At 36.3% G+C, this 20075-nt stretch overlaps 2 protein-coding genes across 2 annotated transcripts in view; both read left to right on the top strand.

Moving 5' to 3' along the window:
* LOC115225510 (adhesion G-protein coupled receptor G6-like) overlaps positions 1-20075 on the top strand; it is a 223454-nt gene that overhangs the window by 198260 nt on the left and 5119 nt on the right. Inside the window, exon 10 of the mRNA XM_036513859.1 lies at positions 18863-19007. Coding sequence (XP_036369752.1) covers positions 18863-19007 — 145 coding nt within the window. The remainder of the gene's footprint in view (positions 1-18862; positions 19008-20075) is intronic.
* LOC118768120 (adhesion G protein-coupled receptor A2-like) lies at positions 280-9324 on the top strand. The gene is made up of 5 exons (XM_036513975.1): positions 280-419; positions 2027-2258; positions 2640-2811; positions 5700-5848; positions 9200-9324. The coding sequence occupies exons 1-5, from the start codon at positions 296-298 to the stop codon at positions 9210-9212; spliced, it is 690 nt and encodes a 229-aa protein (XP_036369868.1). The 5' UTR covers positions 280-295; the 3' UTR covers positions 9213-9324.

The raw sequence follows: 20075 nt of genomic DNA, 5'->3' as shown, positions 1-20075 counted from the left end.
CGTTGCTTGAGAACCGATGCTGGTGTGTTTACGTCCCCGTCACTTATCGGTTCGGCAAAAGAGACCGATAGAATAAGTACTGGGCTTACAGAGAATAAGTCCCGGGGTCGATTTGCTCGACTAAAGGCGGTGCTCCAGCATGGCCACAGTCAAAGGACTGAAACAAATAAAAGATTAAAAGAGAGAGTAAAGAGAGATCAACGTAATTCTTGCATTCCAATGTGATTGATGAAATAAAACGATGGGACATATTTGATAAAAATTTTTCAGTTCATCCAGAACAACAAGTCCATATATGACATCAAGGAAGTGTTCGCCATTTACCGGTGTGTGGCAAGAGCCAGACATGTCTCAGTGTAACAATACAGAGTGGATCACTAGAGAACTAAAGAACATCACCATCAAAGGCATTGATGAAGGTGAGTGAAAAACAGTTTCGAAATACTCTTACAGCAGATTTATTAATAGTTTCAGCATCAAGAGGACCTGTGTATGTCTTTGTATGAGTGTTCATTACAATTACTGTATGTGTGTATGTGTATATGTTTCTGATTAAAGTCATCTACCAAGTAGTAATACGTAGTAATTTTTCTTTGAGCTCTCATATTATGTGTTCATGTTCTCCAAAGGGGGATCAATTTGAATCCGTTACGGAAACTTTATGACAGAAGTTAATACTTAGATTTGAATTTAATATTATATCGTTAAAATTTTAATGACTTTTTGTAGAATGGCCACGGAAATACAATAGTGGAAAAACAATAGAGATAATCACTTTATAAATTTATCTCTACAGGTTTCTTTTATAGAAGTTTGAACTCCCAATCATTTCTTATGATGTTTCGTATACGAAAATCTAATTTCGTTTTCAGTAGGAATAGCTTTAGAATGTTAGTTAATAGCACTGCTAACACGGTAGAACTCACCATTGACTTATAAAGCTCTTCATGTTCTTGGTCTTATATTATGGTTTCGTAACGAATTACGGCATCCCCACCGGAAATTGAGAGAGATAATGTCGGTTCATATCTTTGTAAATACATTACGTGATGCTGATGGTTGTAAAATATTTAAATGTTCAATGATTCTGCCCACATAGTTGCGCACCATAGAATGTGAACAATTTATCACTTTCATTTATCACCGTAAAATTTTGAATATTTTGGTGAGCCTTAAATGCTGAGATTTTTTCATATGGCCTTGAGGAAGTCTGAGCAATATTAAGAATTAGAACTACGACTCGTTTTGTATTTTGTCATTGGAAGAATAATTTCGTTCAGATTGACTGCTGTTTCTGAAGGCTGATGTATTACAGCTCATTAGTTTTTTTTTTACTTGTTTCAGTCATGTGACTGTGGCCATGCTGGGGCACCGCCTTTAGTCGATCAAGTCGACCCCAGGACTTATTCTTTGTAAGCCTAGTACTTATTTTATCGGTCTCTTTTTTGCCGAACCACTAAGTTACGGAGACGTAAACACACCAGCATCGGTTGTCAAGCGATGTTGGGGGTACAAACACAGACACACACACACACACACACACACATACACACACACACATACACACATATATATATATATATATTTACGACGGGCTTCTTTCAGTTTCCGTCTCCCAAATCCACTCACAAGGCTTTGGTCGGCCCGAGGCTATAGTAGAAGACACTTACCTAAGGTACCACGCAGTGGTACTGAACCCGGAACCATGTGGTTCGTAAGGAAGCTACTTACCACACTCACACATTCAAGTATGTCTCAAACTATAAACGATCCCATTTAATGCTGCAAAGTAGGAGACACTAAGGATATATAACAATGAGTATACAACTGATGAACTGAACACATTTAGCAATTTCTGCACCACATTAAGTTGGAGACGTTAATGAACTTCAAGTGATTCATTAATTGCTGTGCTTACTTTGCATCTAATATTTCGTTACAACTTCGTTTTCTTTCCCCAGACACAACATAATTTCGTCTCAAAGCAGCTGTTACAGTCACTGTTTTGTTAAACTTTTCGTTGCAGAAAATTTTGAACCTGTTTCAACAAAGTTCCTATATATTTCCGAGAAATCAGTGTATTTCAAAAAAGAAGATATTGACTTGGCTGTAGTTGTACTTGAGAAAATGGTGCCATTGACATCGAATGTGTCCGTCAATATAACACTGAACAACGTACTTCCTAGTATCAACAGTATGATAAACACACCGGAGAAGATTTTGTTTGAGGCAGAACAATTTAATAGAAGTGTCAACAGGTAAAATTCACATCTCATTTATTGTTAGTGCAGTAGCAGTAGCAACTTCAGCGGTGGGCAGGGGTTGCAGCAGTGGAAGCAGTGGCGGCAGCAGCAGCCGTGGTTGTAGTTGTAGTAGTAGCAATTGTTATTCTTGCTGTTGTTGCCGCTGTTGCTGGTGGTAGTGGTGATGGTGTTGGTAGTGGTGGTTGTTGTTGCGGTGGCGGTGGCGATGTTGCGGAAACAGTATTAGCAATAGCAGTAACAACGACAGAAGCAACATTTGCAATAGTCATGTGAAAAAAATTTTTAATCAATATAATTAATATAATTAAACCTATATCTAATTACATACATGAAACATACTCTCAACTGAAGGTTGTTTTCTCGGTTTTCTTACAGAATTCTGGACATCATAGAAACAATCCCAGAACAGATTCCACTGGGAGAGCAGTCAGTCACAGCTTTATATTCTAATCTTGGTATTGGTGCTGCCAAAGTGGAGAAGGACACTTTCAACGGCCTCACTTATGCTGTTTCATATGGAACCAATGAAACGGAAGCAAGTACTGAGGTACATAATTTCTGTTGATTACTGTCTTATTGAATGTTTGTTCTAAACACCCAAGTTAATAAAATATATTAGGATGAATTATAATGTTTTTATAGTTACGTAAAGTAGTTATGTTACAGAGCTCGATAGAGATAGCAACTTAAGTACAAAATATAATAATATACGCAGCACACAGATTATATAACTTTGCAATAACACTACCATAATAATCCTCCTACTACAGGGACAATGTCTGAAATTTGTGGAGTGGGTAGTGTCAATTACAAGCTGACAAAGGAAAACTGCATAAACAAATATAAACCACAAATAAATATGGAACAATAATAGTTTACACACATCTTTATCACTATTTTACTGTGAATTTTGGGGTTTTGAACTCTTTCTAAAAACGGAAATGTATCTATGTATATTCCTTTACTACCCACAAGGGGCTAAACATAGAGGGGACAAACAAGGACAGACAAACGGATTAAGTCGATTACATCGACCCCAGTGCGTAACTGGTACTTAATTTATCGACCCCGAAATGATAGAAGGCAAAGTCGACCTCGGCGGAATTTGAACTCAGAACGTAAAGACAGACGAAATACCTATTTCTTTACTACCCACAAGGGGCTAAACATAGAGGGGACAAACAAGGATAGACAAACGGATTAAGTTGATTACATCGACCCCAGTGCGTAACTGGTACTTAATTTATCGACCCCGAAAGGATGAAAGGCAAAGACGTGTGATTGCTTTAGATATATGTATTTCTTTATTGCCCACAAGGGACTAAACATAGAGGGGACAAACAAGGACAGACAAAGGGATTAAGTCGATTACATCGACCCCCCCCCAGTGCGAAACTGGTACTTTATTTATCGAGCCCGAAAGGATGAAAGGCAAAGTCGACCTCGGCGGAATTTGAACTTAAAACGTAACGACAGACGAAATACCGCTAAGCATTTCGCCCGGCGCGCTAACGTTTCCTCCAGCTCGCCGCCCTATATCGTTATGATCTGCCTCGTGTGTGAGTGTGCGTGTGTGTTGAGCGTGTTGTGCGTGTGCCTGAGTGTGTATGATTTCTTTGTGTGTGCTTGTGTTTCTGTGTGTGCATCTGTTCTGGTGATCCGCTTTCTTCCTTTTCAGAGTTCCGCCCTCATGCGCCCATCCATTAACACAGGTTCACACAGCAAAGTGAAAAAAAAAAAAAATTCCTTCCCCAAAACACCATATTTCCGAAAAACTACTCTCCGTGGCTGAAAGCTTTAAGTAATACTATTAAAATATACGTAAAGTATAATAGCTATCTCAATATGGCTAACCACAAAGGGTGGGTGTTACTGTAGCTTTTAGCCCCAGGAGATCATCGTCTCCAGCTGGCTTTAGGCACACTATCTGTGCCCTTATGGTATTTGCAAAGGGAGGTCATCCCTCTCTCGTAGGCCTAAGTGATACGCACGGACCGCAGTTTCGAGGTAGTTGCCTCTTGTCAACGGGCGGTAATCACCGGTTTACGATGAAAAGGAAGACCTGTATGTAAATACTTAAGTGTTTTTCTAGTAACTTCCGTCACTGATTTCGAAAAACTGTCTGCAAGCAATAATAAATCTCTGAACGAGATGTAAACAGTAACTGCTCAACAACGTAAATTAAAATAAAATTGTATTCCTAATACAATCGAACGAAACCAACACACGCAGAGGAAAAACAAAACCTATCAGTAGATCTTTCAAGCTTCCTCAAGATTATTGTTATAATTTTATATGAACATCTAACAAAGTACTCTCTCTCTCTCTCTCTCTCTCTCTCTCTCTCTCTCTCTCTCTCTCTCTCTCTCTCTCTCTCTCTCTCACGCACACATATTCTGAACTGAAAAGAAATCTGGGATCTTTTCCTTTTGAACGGCAGTTTTCAACACAATTTCTAGTTAACTTAAACACTTTTAAACTTCGTATACTGGTAGAATGTGTCAAAATAAAACATTTTTTTCTCTTGGCTTTCTTGAGAAAATAGTAATTTGTAAGTTTAACATAGTTTAACGCAGCAAATGATTTTAGCTCAATAGAGGCTATTGATTGGTTAAAATTCGAAAAATTAAACTCTGTTAAACTTACAAATTACAATTTTCTCAAGAAAGCCAAGAGAAAAAAATGTTTTATTTTGACACATTCTACCAGTGTACGAAGTTTTAAAGTGTTTAGTTAACTAGAAATTGTGTTGAAAACTGCCGTTCAAAAGGAAAAGATCCGAAATCTGTTACTTAATTTTTAAAAATCTTTTATTGCCACTGCACAGAAATAAATATTGCAAATTGTAATTAAAGCTTGTTTATCCCATCTCTTTGTCGTATGTGTGTGTATGTGTGCATATACATACATACATAGGCGCAGGAGTGGCTGTGTGGTAAGTAGCTTTCTTACCAACCACATGGTTCCGGGTTCAGTCTCACTGCGTGGCACCTTGGGCAAGTGTCTTCTACTATATACTCGGGTCGACCAAAGCCTTTGTGAGTGGATTTGGTTGACGGAAACTGAAAGAAGCCCGTCGTATATATGTATATATATATATGTGTGTGTGCGTGTATGTTTGTGTGTCTGTGTTTGCCCCTTTAGCATTGCTTGACAACCGATGCTGGTGTGTTTATGTCCCCGTTACTTAGCGGTTCGGCAAAAGAGACCGATAGAATAAGTACTGGGCTTACAAAGAATAAGTCCCGGGGCCGAGTTGCTCGACTAAAATCTTTTATCTATGTCTTTCGAAATCCTCTATTCCAAGAAATAATTATTTCACTTCATGTTCTGTGAAAAGTTTATAAACTTTTTATGACGTCAACAAAATTCAGTCGTAGAAGTGTTTTTCTTTTAAGTATCAATTTCATTTTATTTTCCATTTTCCTCCACCAGATACATCAGGACTCTGACTCAAAAATAGATGATACGATGGACTTCATTTCTTTACCAAAGAGTTTATTAAAACATATGAAAGACGAAGAACTGTTAAACATTTCAAGGATTTCCATGGTCAGTTTGCGGGACGATAAGCTATATAGGGTATGGTACAAGAATAGAAATATTTCTTTCTCTGGTTAACCTAAAGTAGTTTGAATTCATTCATACATTTTTGATAATGGAAGAAACAATACTAATATGACACAATTACCAATGTTTATATGTTTGTGCATATGTATATATGGACATGTTTGTGTGTTTGTATGAGTGCACTTCTATGCGTGTATGTATGCGTGTGTGTGTATGTGTGATTTATCATGCATATTACAAACTCAGAGCGGCGCTTGTTCTGAATTATGCCTCGGCGAATTTACTTTTAACGCACTTTGTGTGTTGAAATCACAGTTCTTTCAGAAAATACACCACCAAATAATCAAACATCGGCGTGTATTCCTTTAACAAGAAAAGCATTCACAGTAACTTGGAAGATTCGGACTGCTAAGCCAGTTTCTGACAAACCGATGATGGTTTAGCCGAACGAAAATTCGAAGTCATTGTCAATATTGTTATTGTAAAAAATAATATATTTGCACTCAAAATAACATGTTTGTACTTTAAAAGCTACCATGGTTCTGAGTCTAATAAATTCTTGTAAGTGATTATAAGAGACGGAAGCTGGAAGGCGCCTGTCATACCTATATATACATTTTATTTATTATTTTGCACATTACTTAATCATTGATATATTATTTTCATTATATATTTAATATTTCTATTATATGTAATTTTCTAGACGGTGTAATTTAATTGTTCATTTTGAATTGATGGAAGGTGTTTTTTTTTTCTAATTTTTATATATATATTATAGATTGCGAAATTTGATTTAGTTTTTCTAAATTGAATTTTTTGCTGTACTGCTCTAGGGACCGATTCTGTGGGGTTTTACTCCACTCTAAACGCTTTGCAACGTTTATCTTCTGATTTCAACCTTCCAATGAAATCCGGCTCTTGAGCTGGGACCAGTTGGTCATTAAAATCTGCAGCAATTTTGGGAGCTGTACTTTTGTGAATGTTTCTAAAAATTCGCGTAAGAGTTCGACGGTCCCTATCTGAAAGCTTTGGATTTCTTCTGGAGTTTTGTTTCGATAAGGAGGCTTTTCTCTCCCTATTTCTCAAAGAAAGGTTGTCATTAGGGAGTACTTCTTGATACACCAAACATTTCGGCTGTTTTCGTTACACTAGCGCCTGCCATACGAGCACCAGCAATTTAATATCTTTGAAAATCCGATAGATCTGTCATTTTAATGAATTTTAATTACCTTTTTCTGATGATATCTGAATAGAAACAGCAAATTTAGCTAAACATATTCAGCATCACTAATAATAAACTAAAAAACATAAAAATAAACCAGCTTTTAACGGTATTATAGACATTTCAAAATTATGATGCTATGATGTAAGGTGTTTCCATTATTTTGTCCTACCCCTGCATATTATCAGAAGAGATGGGGTGTATTTCCGCACATATGTATATGTATATGCTTTGTATATATTTATATATATATACATGTGTGTGTGGAGGTGCAATGGCCCAGTGGTTAGGGCAGGGGCGGAGGCGATCCCTGCTGTACTCTTTCGTCACAACTTTTTCTCACCCTTTCTTCTGTTGGTCTGCTCGCTTAGCCAGCGGGGTGGCGTCATTTGAAGGCTAAAACAATGCGAAGCGCATTGTGATCATCGTGATAGAGGAGAATTTCTTTTTGAAAATGACTTTATGGAATATATTATGAATGAATCAATTAATTAGTGGTATGGGACTCAGAACTCAGAGCCGTGCTGCTATTGCCACTGCACAGAAATAAATATTGCAATTTGTAATTAAAGCTTGTTTATCCCATCTCTTTGTCGTATGTGTGTGTATGTGTGCATATACATACATACATAGGCGCAGGAGTGGCTGTGTGGTAAGTAGCTTTCTTACCAACCACATGGTTCCGGGTTCAGTCTCACTGCGTGGCACCTTGGGCAAGTGTCTTCTACTATATACTCGGGTCAACCAAAGCCTTTGTGAGTGGATTTGGTTGACGGAAACTGAAAGAAGCCCGTCGTATATATGTATATATATATGTGTGTGTGTGCGTGTATGTTTGTGTGTCTGTGTTTGCCCCTTTAGCATTGCTTGACAACCGATGCTGGTGTGTTTATGTCCCCGTTACTTAGCGGTTCGGCAAAAGAGACCGATAGAATAAGTACTGGGCTTACAAAGAATAAGTCCCGGGGCCGAGTTGCTCGACTAAAGGCGGTGCTCCAGCATGGCCGTAGTCAAATAACTGAAACAAGGAAAAAAATACATACATACATATATGTGTGTATGTACAGGCATTTATGGGCATAAGAAAATAAGACGCATCAAATACATTACATACATCAAATACAAAATATGTATATACTTATACATGCCAAACGAGAGAAAGCAAAAGGTGGGAGCTCTCAGATGATTACTATATCGTCTGAAAGAATTAAACACTTTTCTCACCATGTATATATATATATAGATATATATATATATATATATATATATATATATATATATATATCACCGTGATCACCGTCACCGACCAGGCTATCAGATGTTGCTACTCATCGCTGGTCACGATGCGCTTCGCATTGTTTTAGCCTTCAAATGACTCCACCCCGCTGTCTAAGCGAGCAGACCAACAAAAGAAAGGGTGAGAGAAAGTTGTGACGAAAGAGTACAGCAGGGATCGCCTCCGCCCCTGCCCTAACCACTGGGCCATTGCACCTCCACACACACACACACACACACATATATGTATATATATATATATATATATATATATATATATATATATACAAAGCATATACGCATACATACATATATATATATATATATATATATATATATATATATATATATATACATATATATATATATATATATATATATATATATATATATATATATATATATATATATATATATATATACATATATATATACATATGAATATTCACAAGCGTAATCTTCAGCGGGTTTAGCCACCAAATTCCTCTCATAGTATTCTTGTCAACTAGAATCTGTTGTAGAAATCACTTATCCCATGGTGAATGTCCAAGGACGTTGAACACAGGTAATGATATTTCTGTGACGGTGATAACCAAGAGACCTTCTTAAGTACACAGTCATACCAGCAACTTTTATTGTTAACTGTTTGGATGTAAAACCGAATTATCCATTTCTTAAAGCCAGGACAACCATCAGCTGTGAATTTCCATCTAATATATATTGTGTTGATCTGTTGTACTGACTGAAGTGATGATATGATTTAATGATGTCGAAGTACAACAACTCTGGTTTCATGCTTTAATGATGTAGTTAATAAACTTTTCTATGAAACTAAATACTTTATCTAACGGCTTCCCTTTACAGGTACAACACAAATCTAATACCAAAGCAAATACTAAAATTAACAGCCATATTTTTGCTGTAAATATTCCTAACGTTCATGCCCCAGTTACCAATCTTGATGAACCAATTAGAATATTACTCCATGTAACAGATCCGGTAATAAATATCTATTTATTATTGCTATTGTTGTTCTCGTTCTTTGTTTACATTTCAAGGTCATACTTAATTCCTCCTGAAATAGACATGGACCACGACGCTACAAATAGTACAAGTAGTAGTTGTAGCAGTAGTTGTTGTTGTTTTAGCTTTTGCAAGTGACAATTATAACTATATCTTTATAATGTCTGTCATGGACATGTTTGCAGTTATTTGTGTTGTATTTTAGTATCACCAGTATATTGTTTTAATATGTATATTGCTTTCATTGATTGTGGCTGTGTATTTTAAATTTGGTTAATTTCTTTGGGATTTCGTTGACAGTTGTTGTTGTTGTTGCTGTTGTTGTTGCTCTTCTTTATCTTGTTCTTGTTGTTTACCTTCATGCCATGCTTGACCTTGTAGACCTATTATAAAACACATTACAATCGTGAACATCACGATATTTAGTTCATTTAACATTTCTAGAACTACAATAACTAATCTTTTCTGTCATTGTTATAGTGATGCAATATAAATTAGGAGAATATACATAGATATATTTACGCTCACAGTGTCAGTAATAATTAAACATTTATAAACTTAGTTTAGTAAAGATTCATTATATGTATTTTAATTACTTGATTAAAACATCAGAATTTATATTTTTCCAGAATGCCATCAACCCCCAATGTGTCTACTGGAATGAATCCTCCGAACATTGGGCGACAAAAGGCTGTAATATGTCCCGCTATGTACCTGGGAAGAAAGTATTTTGTTCCTGTAACCATCTTACAAGTTTTGCTATACTAATGGTTGGTAACATTATGACGTGTTGTTAACTGCCTGTAAATTGGCAATTGTGTCTATGGATAAATAATTTCAACGCCTATTAAATTTCATGTTGGTGGATATTTCAGTAAATATGTGACATTGATATTTTGTAATAAGTCACTGTTGTTTTTGCTGCTACGGCTGTTGTTTATTTCTTTAAACTCACGATGGGGTCCGTTTGGTGCACCAAGTCGCCATCCTCAATAAAATGCGTGAGATTTCTTCCAACACGGATGTGAAGTACAGAAACAGTCATCTCTCCTGGAATTAATATCTATTGCTTTGAAACTCTCAGACTGTTACTCTAAGTGATAGATATTTAATAGCACAATAAACATGTTTGCAGCTTAGACTTTTAATCATTGGTCGTTTCATGATTCTCTTACAAGATCTCTCCTCTCATTTAACTGACAATTTGTGTCAATAATCCACATGTATCCAATATCTATCAGTTTTTACAACACTCCTATTAACCATAAAAACCATATCCCTATATATTATACATATTTTAGCCTAAGCGAAGAGTTGAACTCACCCAATATGTTAGTACACTCCATACTGGTTCTATTATCACCTGACATCACAATGACGGAGATTAAATAATCAAGTCACGGATGTTGTTTCTATCATTATCAGTGTTTTCAGGAACACTACTGATTCAACTCGTCTTTATTACTGTTTTCGTTTCTATTGTTTTTGTTACCAAAATGATTCCAATTTCACATTTTAAATGTATCTAGTTAATTATTCATCTCATATTTCACGTCGTACATCGGTCCTCAGTTAACAGATCGTTTCAGTGATGCACCTTGAATTAGTTGTACTGATAACATAAGATACACGTTCAGTGAATTTGAACTCAAGGTTTAAACGCTGATGGTATATTGCAAGCTGGCAGAAACGTAAGCACGCCGGGCGAAATGCGTAGCCGTATTTCGTCTGCTGTTACGTTCTGAGTTCAAATTCCGCCGACGTCGACTTTGCCTATCATCCTTTCGGGGTCGATTAAATAAGTACCAGTTACGCACTGGGGTCGATATAATCGACTCAATAACTATGTATGTCCTTGTTTGTCTCCTCTGTGTTTAGCCCCTTGTGGGTAATAAAGAAATGGGTATATTCTACCTGGACTCAGATGTCGCTTACATATATTATATATATAGTAGTGCTTCATATTGTAATTAAGTATCATGTAACATGTAATAGAATATGGCCCCCACGTATATGAACACTCATAATTTATATAAGTATTGACTTAGCATATAAGAAAGGAAGAGAAGGAGGGGATAATACGTTGTTGTTTGTTTCTATTGCAGGATGTCTACCAGAATGTAAAGAATAGTCAACTCTTGTCTATTCTTTCTAATATTGGTTCCGGAATATCATTTGTCTGTCTCATTCTGACAGTAATAATTCATGTTTATTCAAAGTAAGCATTTCAATTTCTATTTCCTTTTATAAACTATTCAAATGCATTGAGACAGTGTCCATCAGTTTGTAGGTCTCTACACACTGGTAAGCATGACGAGGCAGATGTCTGCAGGAAAATCATGGATGTGAAGAGAATTCCAAGGTCAACAACTACACTATAAGAGTAAAAACAATAACCGGAATTGCATGTGATTTCTCATTACTAACCGGAAGATAGATGGGGAAACCTAGACCACTGTAAAGAAATTAGACTCATTCTCGAGGTTTTCTATTACTTTGCAAAAAGAAAACGTCTACCTTTTCATATATCATCTCACTAATCTATGTACTGTGTTCGACTCACATTTGTTAATTAGTTATAAAAATAACAATGGAAATACCATCAAACATAATAACCTATACAGCTGTTCAGAAAGTCATATTTAACAGCAGGCAGTGTGCCACAGATGTGGTCAGTCCCTCCGGAAGAGGAAGCGCTCCAAATTGGTCAACCACGAAACAGGGCAGGCGGTAGGTAATAACAGAAGCTATGTACATCTGTGTCGCCTCCGCCCGTCCTAGCAGAGATAACGCCCTTCCAGACGAGGTCCGGATTAAGGCAGTCATCTTGTTTGTGATGTCACAACAAATCTTCTCTATCTGAAGGTCAGGAAACAGGCCCCTAGCGTTTTAACAGGATCTTCCGTTCAACAACGTTATTGGACGGCATCGACTTTCCGCTCCAGGTGCCGAGTTGCAAACCGACTGACTTATTCTGGTTTATTTCTGCTCATGCTACCGTTTCGTATCGTTTGATGGCGTTTCCTACACAAGGTAGCTGCCATTCATCAGACACGATTATGGAGATGCCACCCGCATAAGCGGTAGGCGTTCTTCTACAACTCAGATTACGCGGAATGCCCCTAAAGTCTCCATCCTTCGCAGTAATGGCTCAAGAGCCAGCACATTCAAAAGCTGAGACAGGGGACATCTCTAGCGAACCAATCGCCTGATGTTGAACATTTCGAGAAGAAACCGTTCATTCATACGAGAGACTGGATGTTGACCATAGAAGCTATCCAGCCGCGGAAAGTTAATTTTATCCTCCCTGGATAAAAGCTATCCAGCCGCGGAAAGTTAATTTTATTCTCTCTGGAAAAAAAACAGTGCTGCCACCACCCAGGCGATATCTATCGCCGGTGGTACTTTTTATCCGGGACGTTCTTCGCCCCATATATGAAGGCAGAACTACCACCTCATTTGTTTTTAAGGTCTGCATAGAGTTCTCACGAACTTTCTCCTCAATCACAAAATGTACTTCTACTGAGGCAAAATTTTTGCCTCGAGCCACCTATGCGACATCCTTCCATATAGGCCCGAGGCATTTCTCAATTTTCTCCTTGGGTAAATTTTCAATTCTTTAGTTTTCTGCATTATACCATTTGTGAACAATTGTTTTGTTCCTCGTTTCTATGGTAATGTCAGTAGGTGGACCAATGTTCGCATGGCCCCGTTCACCGTCAACATTACATAATATGTCTGGTACTCAGACCGTGGAATGTTTTCTTGGTGTACCGCGACCGCTGCCGCAAAATGTCTGGCAGCCATACTTGTCGCACTTGTTTTTGGATTTTCTTTAGATACAGCCATTCGTTCTTTAATAATTTCAACTGTCATTTTTTTCCGTAAGAGAAAAATACAACAAATATTTTTTCCAAATGAATTCTCTTTGAAGAAAATTTAAATCAATTTTTCTCCTGCGAGAGAGACAGTTTTTCACATCCTCCCCCGTCGAATGAGGACAGTTAAAAAAAACAAACAAAGACCTGTAAACAAGCTACAAACAAGCTGTAAACAAGTTCATGAAAATAATCACACAGGTTGAAAATCTTTCCCCCGTCGGCGGAAAGCACACGATTTCAGCAAAAGCCTGCTAAGCAGACAACAGTTCTTAACAAACACGCAGTAACAAGTAATCACAACAATACCTTCACAGTCCTATTAGCGTTGAAAAACAAAACTTCTCTAGAAATTGGCGCATATGACACCTCTTATCAGACTGTTCTGCGCATGCTCATTTATACTAACTAGTATTGTTCACTTAGCCAATCACGGGGTGTACAGATTCCCCATACAACAATAAACTAAATAATAATCGAACTAGCTTCTAAGAATGTATTCTACACACAGATTAGTCAAGCAGATGTCCTTAAACTTTTAGCGATAGCTGTCTTACAACTCTCTCCGTGGAGAGTTAAAGAAATTATCCAGTCGCTGATGAAATCCCAACATAAAATTGAAACTAGTCCGGCTGATTCTTACTTTTATTGCTACAAAGATATTGTAATGTAATTCCTACAACTGTACATCGAATCTATCACCGACTAAAACCTACAAATATAATATAGCATTGCTACGAATGTACCAACAATGTATATTATGTGTGTACAGCATCGCGTCCTACGTTTAATGTAACATGTACAGATACCTGACTTGTTGTGTGAATATAAAGAACTACCATCATAAACAACCAAACCTTCCAGGTCAGCACAATAAACAATAGACATAATGTTTTATTTCTCATACAGATCATTATACACAGCTATTTTACACATGTCTACATACAAATTCTAAATAAATATTTCATATATCATTTATATTTCGAATGACTATCACCAATATACACAGTTGTAGTTAACTTTTGATGCATTGAGCAATTTCTTTTAGGTTTATGTTAATTAAATACAATATTTTTTTTTTTTTTTCATTATCTCAGAACCCTATGGAAAGTAATGGCTTCAAAGATTTTAGTAAATTTGTGCATTTCTTTAGCTGCCACTTATCTTACCTTTCTTGCTGGGTTCCAAGCATATAGCACAGAAATAACAGCTGTTTGTAAGGTAAGTGAAAACACATTTAAACCAGTACATATTTTGTTTTATATAAAAAAAATTATGAAAAAAAGTCTATAACTTAAATAAATTTCATTCAGTAAAAGTCCATGTTGTAGTTATTTCCAAAGTCTTCTAACATTTCTATAAATATTACATTTGACCAGTGAGGGAGCGTGGATAAGTGCTTTCGGGTTTTCGACGCACCATCGTAAGGACCTGAGTTCGATACCTTAGGCCAGACACTTTTTCACGCTACTAGAATCCATACAGCTAGAAAATAATGAGTGCTACCTGTATTTTAATAGGGCCAGCTTTGTCACATTCTGTGTTACGCTGAATTTTCTTGACAACTACATTAATGGAAGCGATTCCGGGCGGATTGGCATCAAAAGGGTTAATCGGATCGATAAAACCCCTCATCGCCATAACCGACGGTGAACCTTTTCTCATTTGAGCATGATTAATTGTCAGATGATAACATTATGATCAGAAATACCAAGTAATTAGTGATCAATTTTTAATTGGTGTAATTGTATTTTTGTAAGACATCTTCTGCGCCTCCTAGTGACTTTATATAAAAAGTTTTGCTCCCTCTATATGTCTATGCTCGCTTCCTGTTAATTTTTCTAAAAACTTTTATGATTAGAAAAACCAAGTGGTCGATTCTTAATTCGTATTTTTGTAATTGTAATTTTGAATTGTAATTTTGTAAGACATCTTGCAAACCTCCTCTCGCCTTTATATAAAAAACATAGCTCACCTCACATGTCTATACTAGTTTCCTCTTCAACATTCATTCAATTTTATTCTATCTCCTCATCTAATCAGCCATTTTTAGGAAGAGGCAAATGAGTCGATGCCATAGTTCCTGATACTTGATTAGTACTTTGATGTATGGATGCCCATGATGGATGAAATATAAAGTTGAACCCTGTCTTCCCTCCGAAGTCGATAAGTTAAGGTAACAATCGAGTAATGAGATCGATAGTATAGACTAACATCGCTCTCTCTCTCTCTCTCTCTCTCAAACTTGCGCAACTTGCCACGGAATCGTTAGCGCGCCGGACAAAAGGCTTAGCGGCATTTCGTCTGTCTTTACATTCTGTGCTCCACTTCCACCTCTCAAATTTCGTGATCAATAACATAAGTACCAGCTTAGCACTTTGGTCAATGTAATCAACTAACCTATTCACCAAAATTTCAAATCTTGTGCCAATAAAATAAAGAATTATTATTATTATTATTATTATTATTAATATTATTATTATTGTGATTATTATTATTATTATTATTAATATTATTATTATTATTATTATTATTATTATTATTATTATTATTATTATTATTATTATTGTGATTATTATTATTGTGATTAATATTATTATTATTATTATTGTGATTATTATGATTATTATTATTAATATTATTATTATTGTTATTATTAATATTATCATTATTATTATTATTATTATTAATATTATTATTATTGTTATTATTAATATTATCATTATTATTATTATTAATATTATTATTATTGTTATTATTATTATTATTATTATTCCGTAGTTTTATTTTTATAGCGTGCTTTCACTTCACTACCGAGCGCAGCTCTGTGTGCCTTGGGTATGTGCTGTGATTTGTTGTGATGCTCTGAGGGTTATTGTATGGAAAGTGTTCTGCGTAGGATGTGTGCAGTGCCTAGTAGTGCAATTTTCTGTATGTTATATGTGTTTGTAAGTCCTGTTGTTTTTGTTATGTATTTGTCTGAATATTTTTTTATCATGCCTAATGCACCTACTATGATAGGAATTGTTTCTGTTTTTAGATTCCACATTCTGGTTACCTCTATTTCCAGGTCTTTGTATTTTGAGAGTTTCTCCATTTCTTTTAGAGACACGTTGTCATCTGCCGGTATTGATACATCAATTAGAATGCATTTTTTTCCTTCATGATCTCTGACAACTATATCTGGTCTGTTGGCCTTAATTTCTCTATCTGTGTGTATCGGCATATCCCAAAGTATGGTTGCTTTCTCGTTTTCTGTGACCTTTTCTGGTGTGTGCCTATACCATCTTTTTTCTGTTGTTATTCCATAATGTTGGCATAGCTTCCAATGTATGTAGGTTCCAACTCTGTCATGTCTGTGAATATATTTCTTCTTAGCCAGGACTGGGCAGCTAGAGATAATATGATTTATTGTTTCTTGTCCATCTCCACATATTCTGCAGTTATACACACATATTCTTTTCATTACATGTTTTTGGTAATTTCTGGTGGGGAGAGGCTTTGGTCTTGTGCTGCAATTAAAAATCCCTCTGTTTCTGCTTTGAGTCCTGAGCTTCTCAACCATTGCTGGGATTTTTCTTTGTCTATTTCTTTTGCGTTTAGTTTAGTCCAGTATTTACCATGAAGGGGCTTTTCTTGCCATCGTTTTATCATGGTTCGTTGCTGTTCTATTTTTAGTTTGGATTTCATTTGTTTTATAGCTTTTGTTGTTTATTCATCTTCTTCTTATTCTTTTTCTTCTTCTTCTTCACATTTATTAGGTGGTATGATTTCTTGTTTGTATTTGTCAGCTTCCTTAAATACTGAGAACAGTTTTTGTTTTGCTCGTGTTTTGCCGCTATTTGTATCAGTTTTCCTTCCTTCTGAAGTAGATATTTTTGCAGTCCTATGGTGGTTATTTTATAGTAGCTTTCCAGTTGTATAAGGCCTCTACCACCTTCTATACGTTGTATATATAGTCTTTCTATGTCAGATTTTGGGTGATGCATCCTAGATCCTGTCATTATTTTTCTTGTTTCCTATCTATTTTGGTCAGTTCATTTAGTGTCCAGTTAAGGATATTGTAGCTGTAACTTATAACTGGGACAGCTAAAGTGTTAATACCTATTATCTTGTTTTTAGCATTGAGCTCTGTTTTTAGTATTGATCTAACTCGTCTATAATATTCTTTTTTTATTTTCTCTTTCATTTGTGTGTGTTGTGTCTTATCTAGTTCATGGATTCCTAAGTATTTGTAAGTTTGGCTTTGGTCTAATTCTTTTATTTCATTGGTTTTATCTAGTGTGATCTTGCTACTCTTAACTAGTTTTCCTCTTTTCATGGTTACTTTGGCGCATTTTTCTAATCCAAATTTCATATCTATTTCTTTGGTAAATCCATGAACTGTCTTTAATAGTGTTTCCAGCTGTTTGTCATTTGCAGCGTATAGTTTTAGGTCATCCATATATAAAAGGTGGCTGATCGTTTTGCCGTAACATTTATATCCTCATCCAGTTCTATTAAGCATATCAGATAGAGGTGACAGTGCCAAGCAGAAAAGGAGTGGAGAGAGCGTGTCTCCCTGGAATATTCCTCTTCTAATGGGGATGTCTTTGGTTTTCATGAGTCCCTCTTTTGTTTGGAGCTGTAGCACTGTTTGCCATTTATTCATAGAGTGCCCTATGAATTTTATGATTGTTGGTGCTACTTTGTTAATGGCTAGTGTTTCGAGGATCCATGTGTGGGGGATGCTATCAAACGCCTTTCTGTAGTCGATCCAGGCCATACTGAGGCCTTTCTTCTTTCTGTGGCTGTCTTCAGTTATGGCTTTATTAATCATTAGTTGATCTTTACAGCCATATGAGCCTTTGCGGCAGCCTTTCTGCTCTTCTGGGGACAGTTTGTCTTCGTCAAGGTGCTTGTTCAACCTTTGCGATATCACTGCAGTAAATGCCTTGAACATTGTAGGGAGACAGGTTATTGGTCTGTAGTTTTCTGGTTTTGCTGTCTCATTTGATTTGGGAATTAAGATGGTTTTCCCCTTCGTGAGCCATTCAGGCATGTCTCTGGCTCTGCTAGTATGCTGTTAAAGTTTTCAGCCAGCTTTTTGTGCATTCCTGTTAGATATTTCAACCAGAAGTTGGGGATCTTGTCATGCCCAGGTGCCTTCCAGTTGCTTAGTCTTTGCAGTGCCTGGGTGACCTCTTCAGTTGTTATGGGGGTCCAAAGTTGTTCAGATGCCGAGTTTGTTATTTTGATACTCCTTTTTTTGGTTGTTCGTTCGCCGACCATATTTCTCTCCAGAATTCTTCCACTTCTTCTGCCGTTATTATTATTATTATTATTATAGTAGTAGTAGTAGTAGTAGTAGTAGTAGTAGTAGTAGTAGTAGTAGTAGTAGTAGTAGTAGTACATAATGGTAATGTGGTGAATTGGTAAAAACATGAAACGAAATACACTTTTATATTGAATGACGTTTTTATGAATTTTCTGTTGATTTTTCAGTAAGATCTGTTTTAATATTTATCCCTCTGGGTCACTAATATAAAATATCAATCAAGGCCTGGCATCTATACGCCACCTCTGCAAAATAATACATATTCAATGCCTTGTGTGTGTGTTACGTATCATTAACTTTGTTGTTTTTGTAGGCAGTGGCTGCTCTGTTACACTACTTCCTTCTGACATCTTTCATCTGGATGGCTGTAGAAGCACTTCATATTTTCCTGGGCGTCGTTGTTGTATTCAACACATATCAGTCATCTTTTATTAAGAAGTGTTCAATTTTGGCCTGGGGTATGTATGGCGGCTTTCTGTCTTTCTGTCTCTAATTCCATCTCTCTCTATCTCACACATTGTTTTCCTTCCTTTCTTTTCTCTTTCATTCTTTCATTCTCTCTTTATTTCTCTCCCTCTCTCTCTATCTATTTTCACACACACACTCTGTGTTAAAGTTTTGTATTGATAATAGTTGATTGGAAAAGGTTCACTTATTGATTTCATTGACCCAAAAATGGTGAAAGAATAAACTGACTTCCATGGGATTCGAACCCTGAGTACTGAACTAAACACTTTAAATCATGTCTTTTGGAATTATATAAGTGGGTGCTACCCAGTAAGGGGCTCAGTTTATTTTTCTCCGTTATGCTCTTCTAATGTTACAGAAAGTATTGACAATTATTGCTGTAAAGCATTTAGGACAGTGCTTTATAGCCTCAATCCTCTACATCGTAATCAATCTTGCAATATTTAAAAACACTTGTGAGACACAAAATTAAATTTCTGTTACTTAAAAGCAACCACAATCTAGGTTACCGCTTAGTCTCACAGTAAAATCCAGATTTATAAACCCAGAAGCATTAAATCCTTAGTGAAAATATCACTCCTATGGCACACTCGGTCAGCAGTGAACAGGCAGACCTATAATTGAGGACATTCTATTTATGACCATCCTGTCAATACAGCAAACACTACAGTGTCCAAACTGAAAAGAAGCCCGTCGTATATATGTATATATATATATATATGTATGCGTATGTGTGTTTGTGTGTCTGTGTTTGTCCCTCTAGCATTGCTTGACAACCGATGCTGGTGTGTTTATGTCCCCGTTACTTAGCGGTTCGGCAAAAGAGACTGATAAAATAAGTACTGGGCTTACAAAAGAATAAGTCCCGGTGCTCCAGCATGGCCGCAGTCAAATGACTGAAACAAGTAAAAGAGAGAGTATGGGCTGAGACGTTTCGTGGATTCACATCTGACGATGAATATTCTTAGAAACCGATTCCTATTTATAAGTTAGGTTAAATAAAGAGATAATAAAGTAGATTTAAAGACACCAACAAATAATCATATTTCTTATCCACT

Source organism: Octopus sinensis, linkage group LG27 (genome assembly GCF_006345805.1).
Source record: "Octopus sinensis linkage group LG27, ASM634580v1, whole genome shotgun sequence".
In the NCBI taxonomy this organism is placed as follows: Eukaryota; Metazoa; Mollusca; class Cephalopoda; order Octopoda; family Octopodidae; genus Octopus; species Octopus sinensis.
Note: the sequence above shows the minus strand (reverse complement) of the source record. Positions and strands in the feature narration are given on the sequence as shown.

Bases quoted from the DNA above. Each gene is read 5' to 3' on its own strand.
- LOC118768120 (XM_036513975.1), top strand. From the start codon at position 296: ATGACATCAAGGAAGTGTTCGCCATTTACCGGTGTGTGGCAAGAGCCA. The intron at 420-2,026 runs GTGAGTGAAAAA...TTTTCGTTGCAG, and splicing joins CATCAAAGGCATTGATGAAG to AAAATTTTGAACCTGTTTCA. The intron at 2,259-2,639 runs GTAAAATTCACA...GTTTTCTTACAG, and splicing joins TTTAATAGAAGTGTCAACAG to AATTCTGGACATCATAGAAA.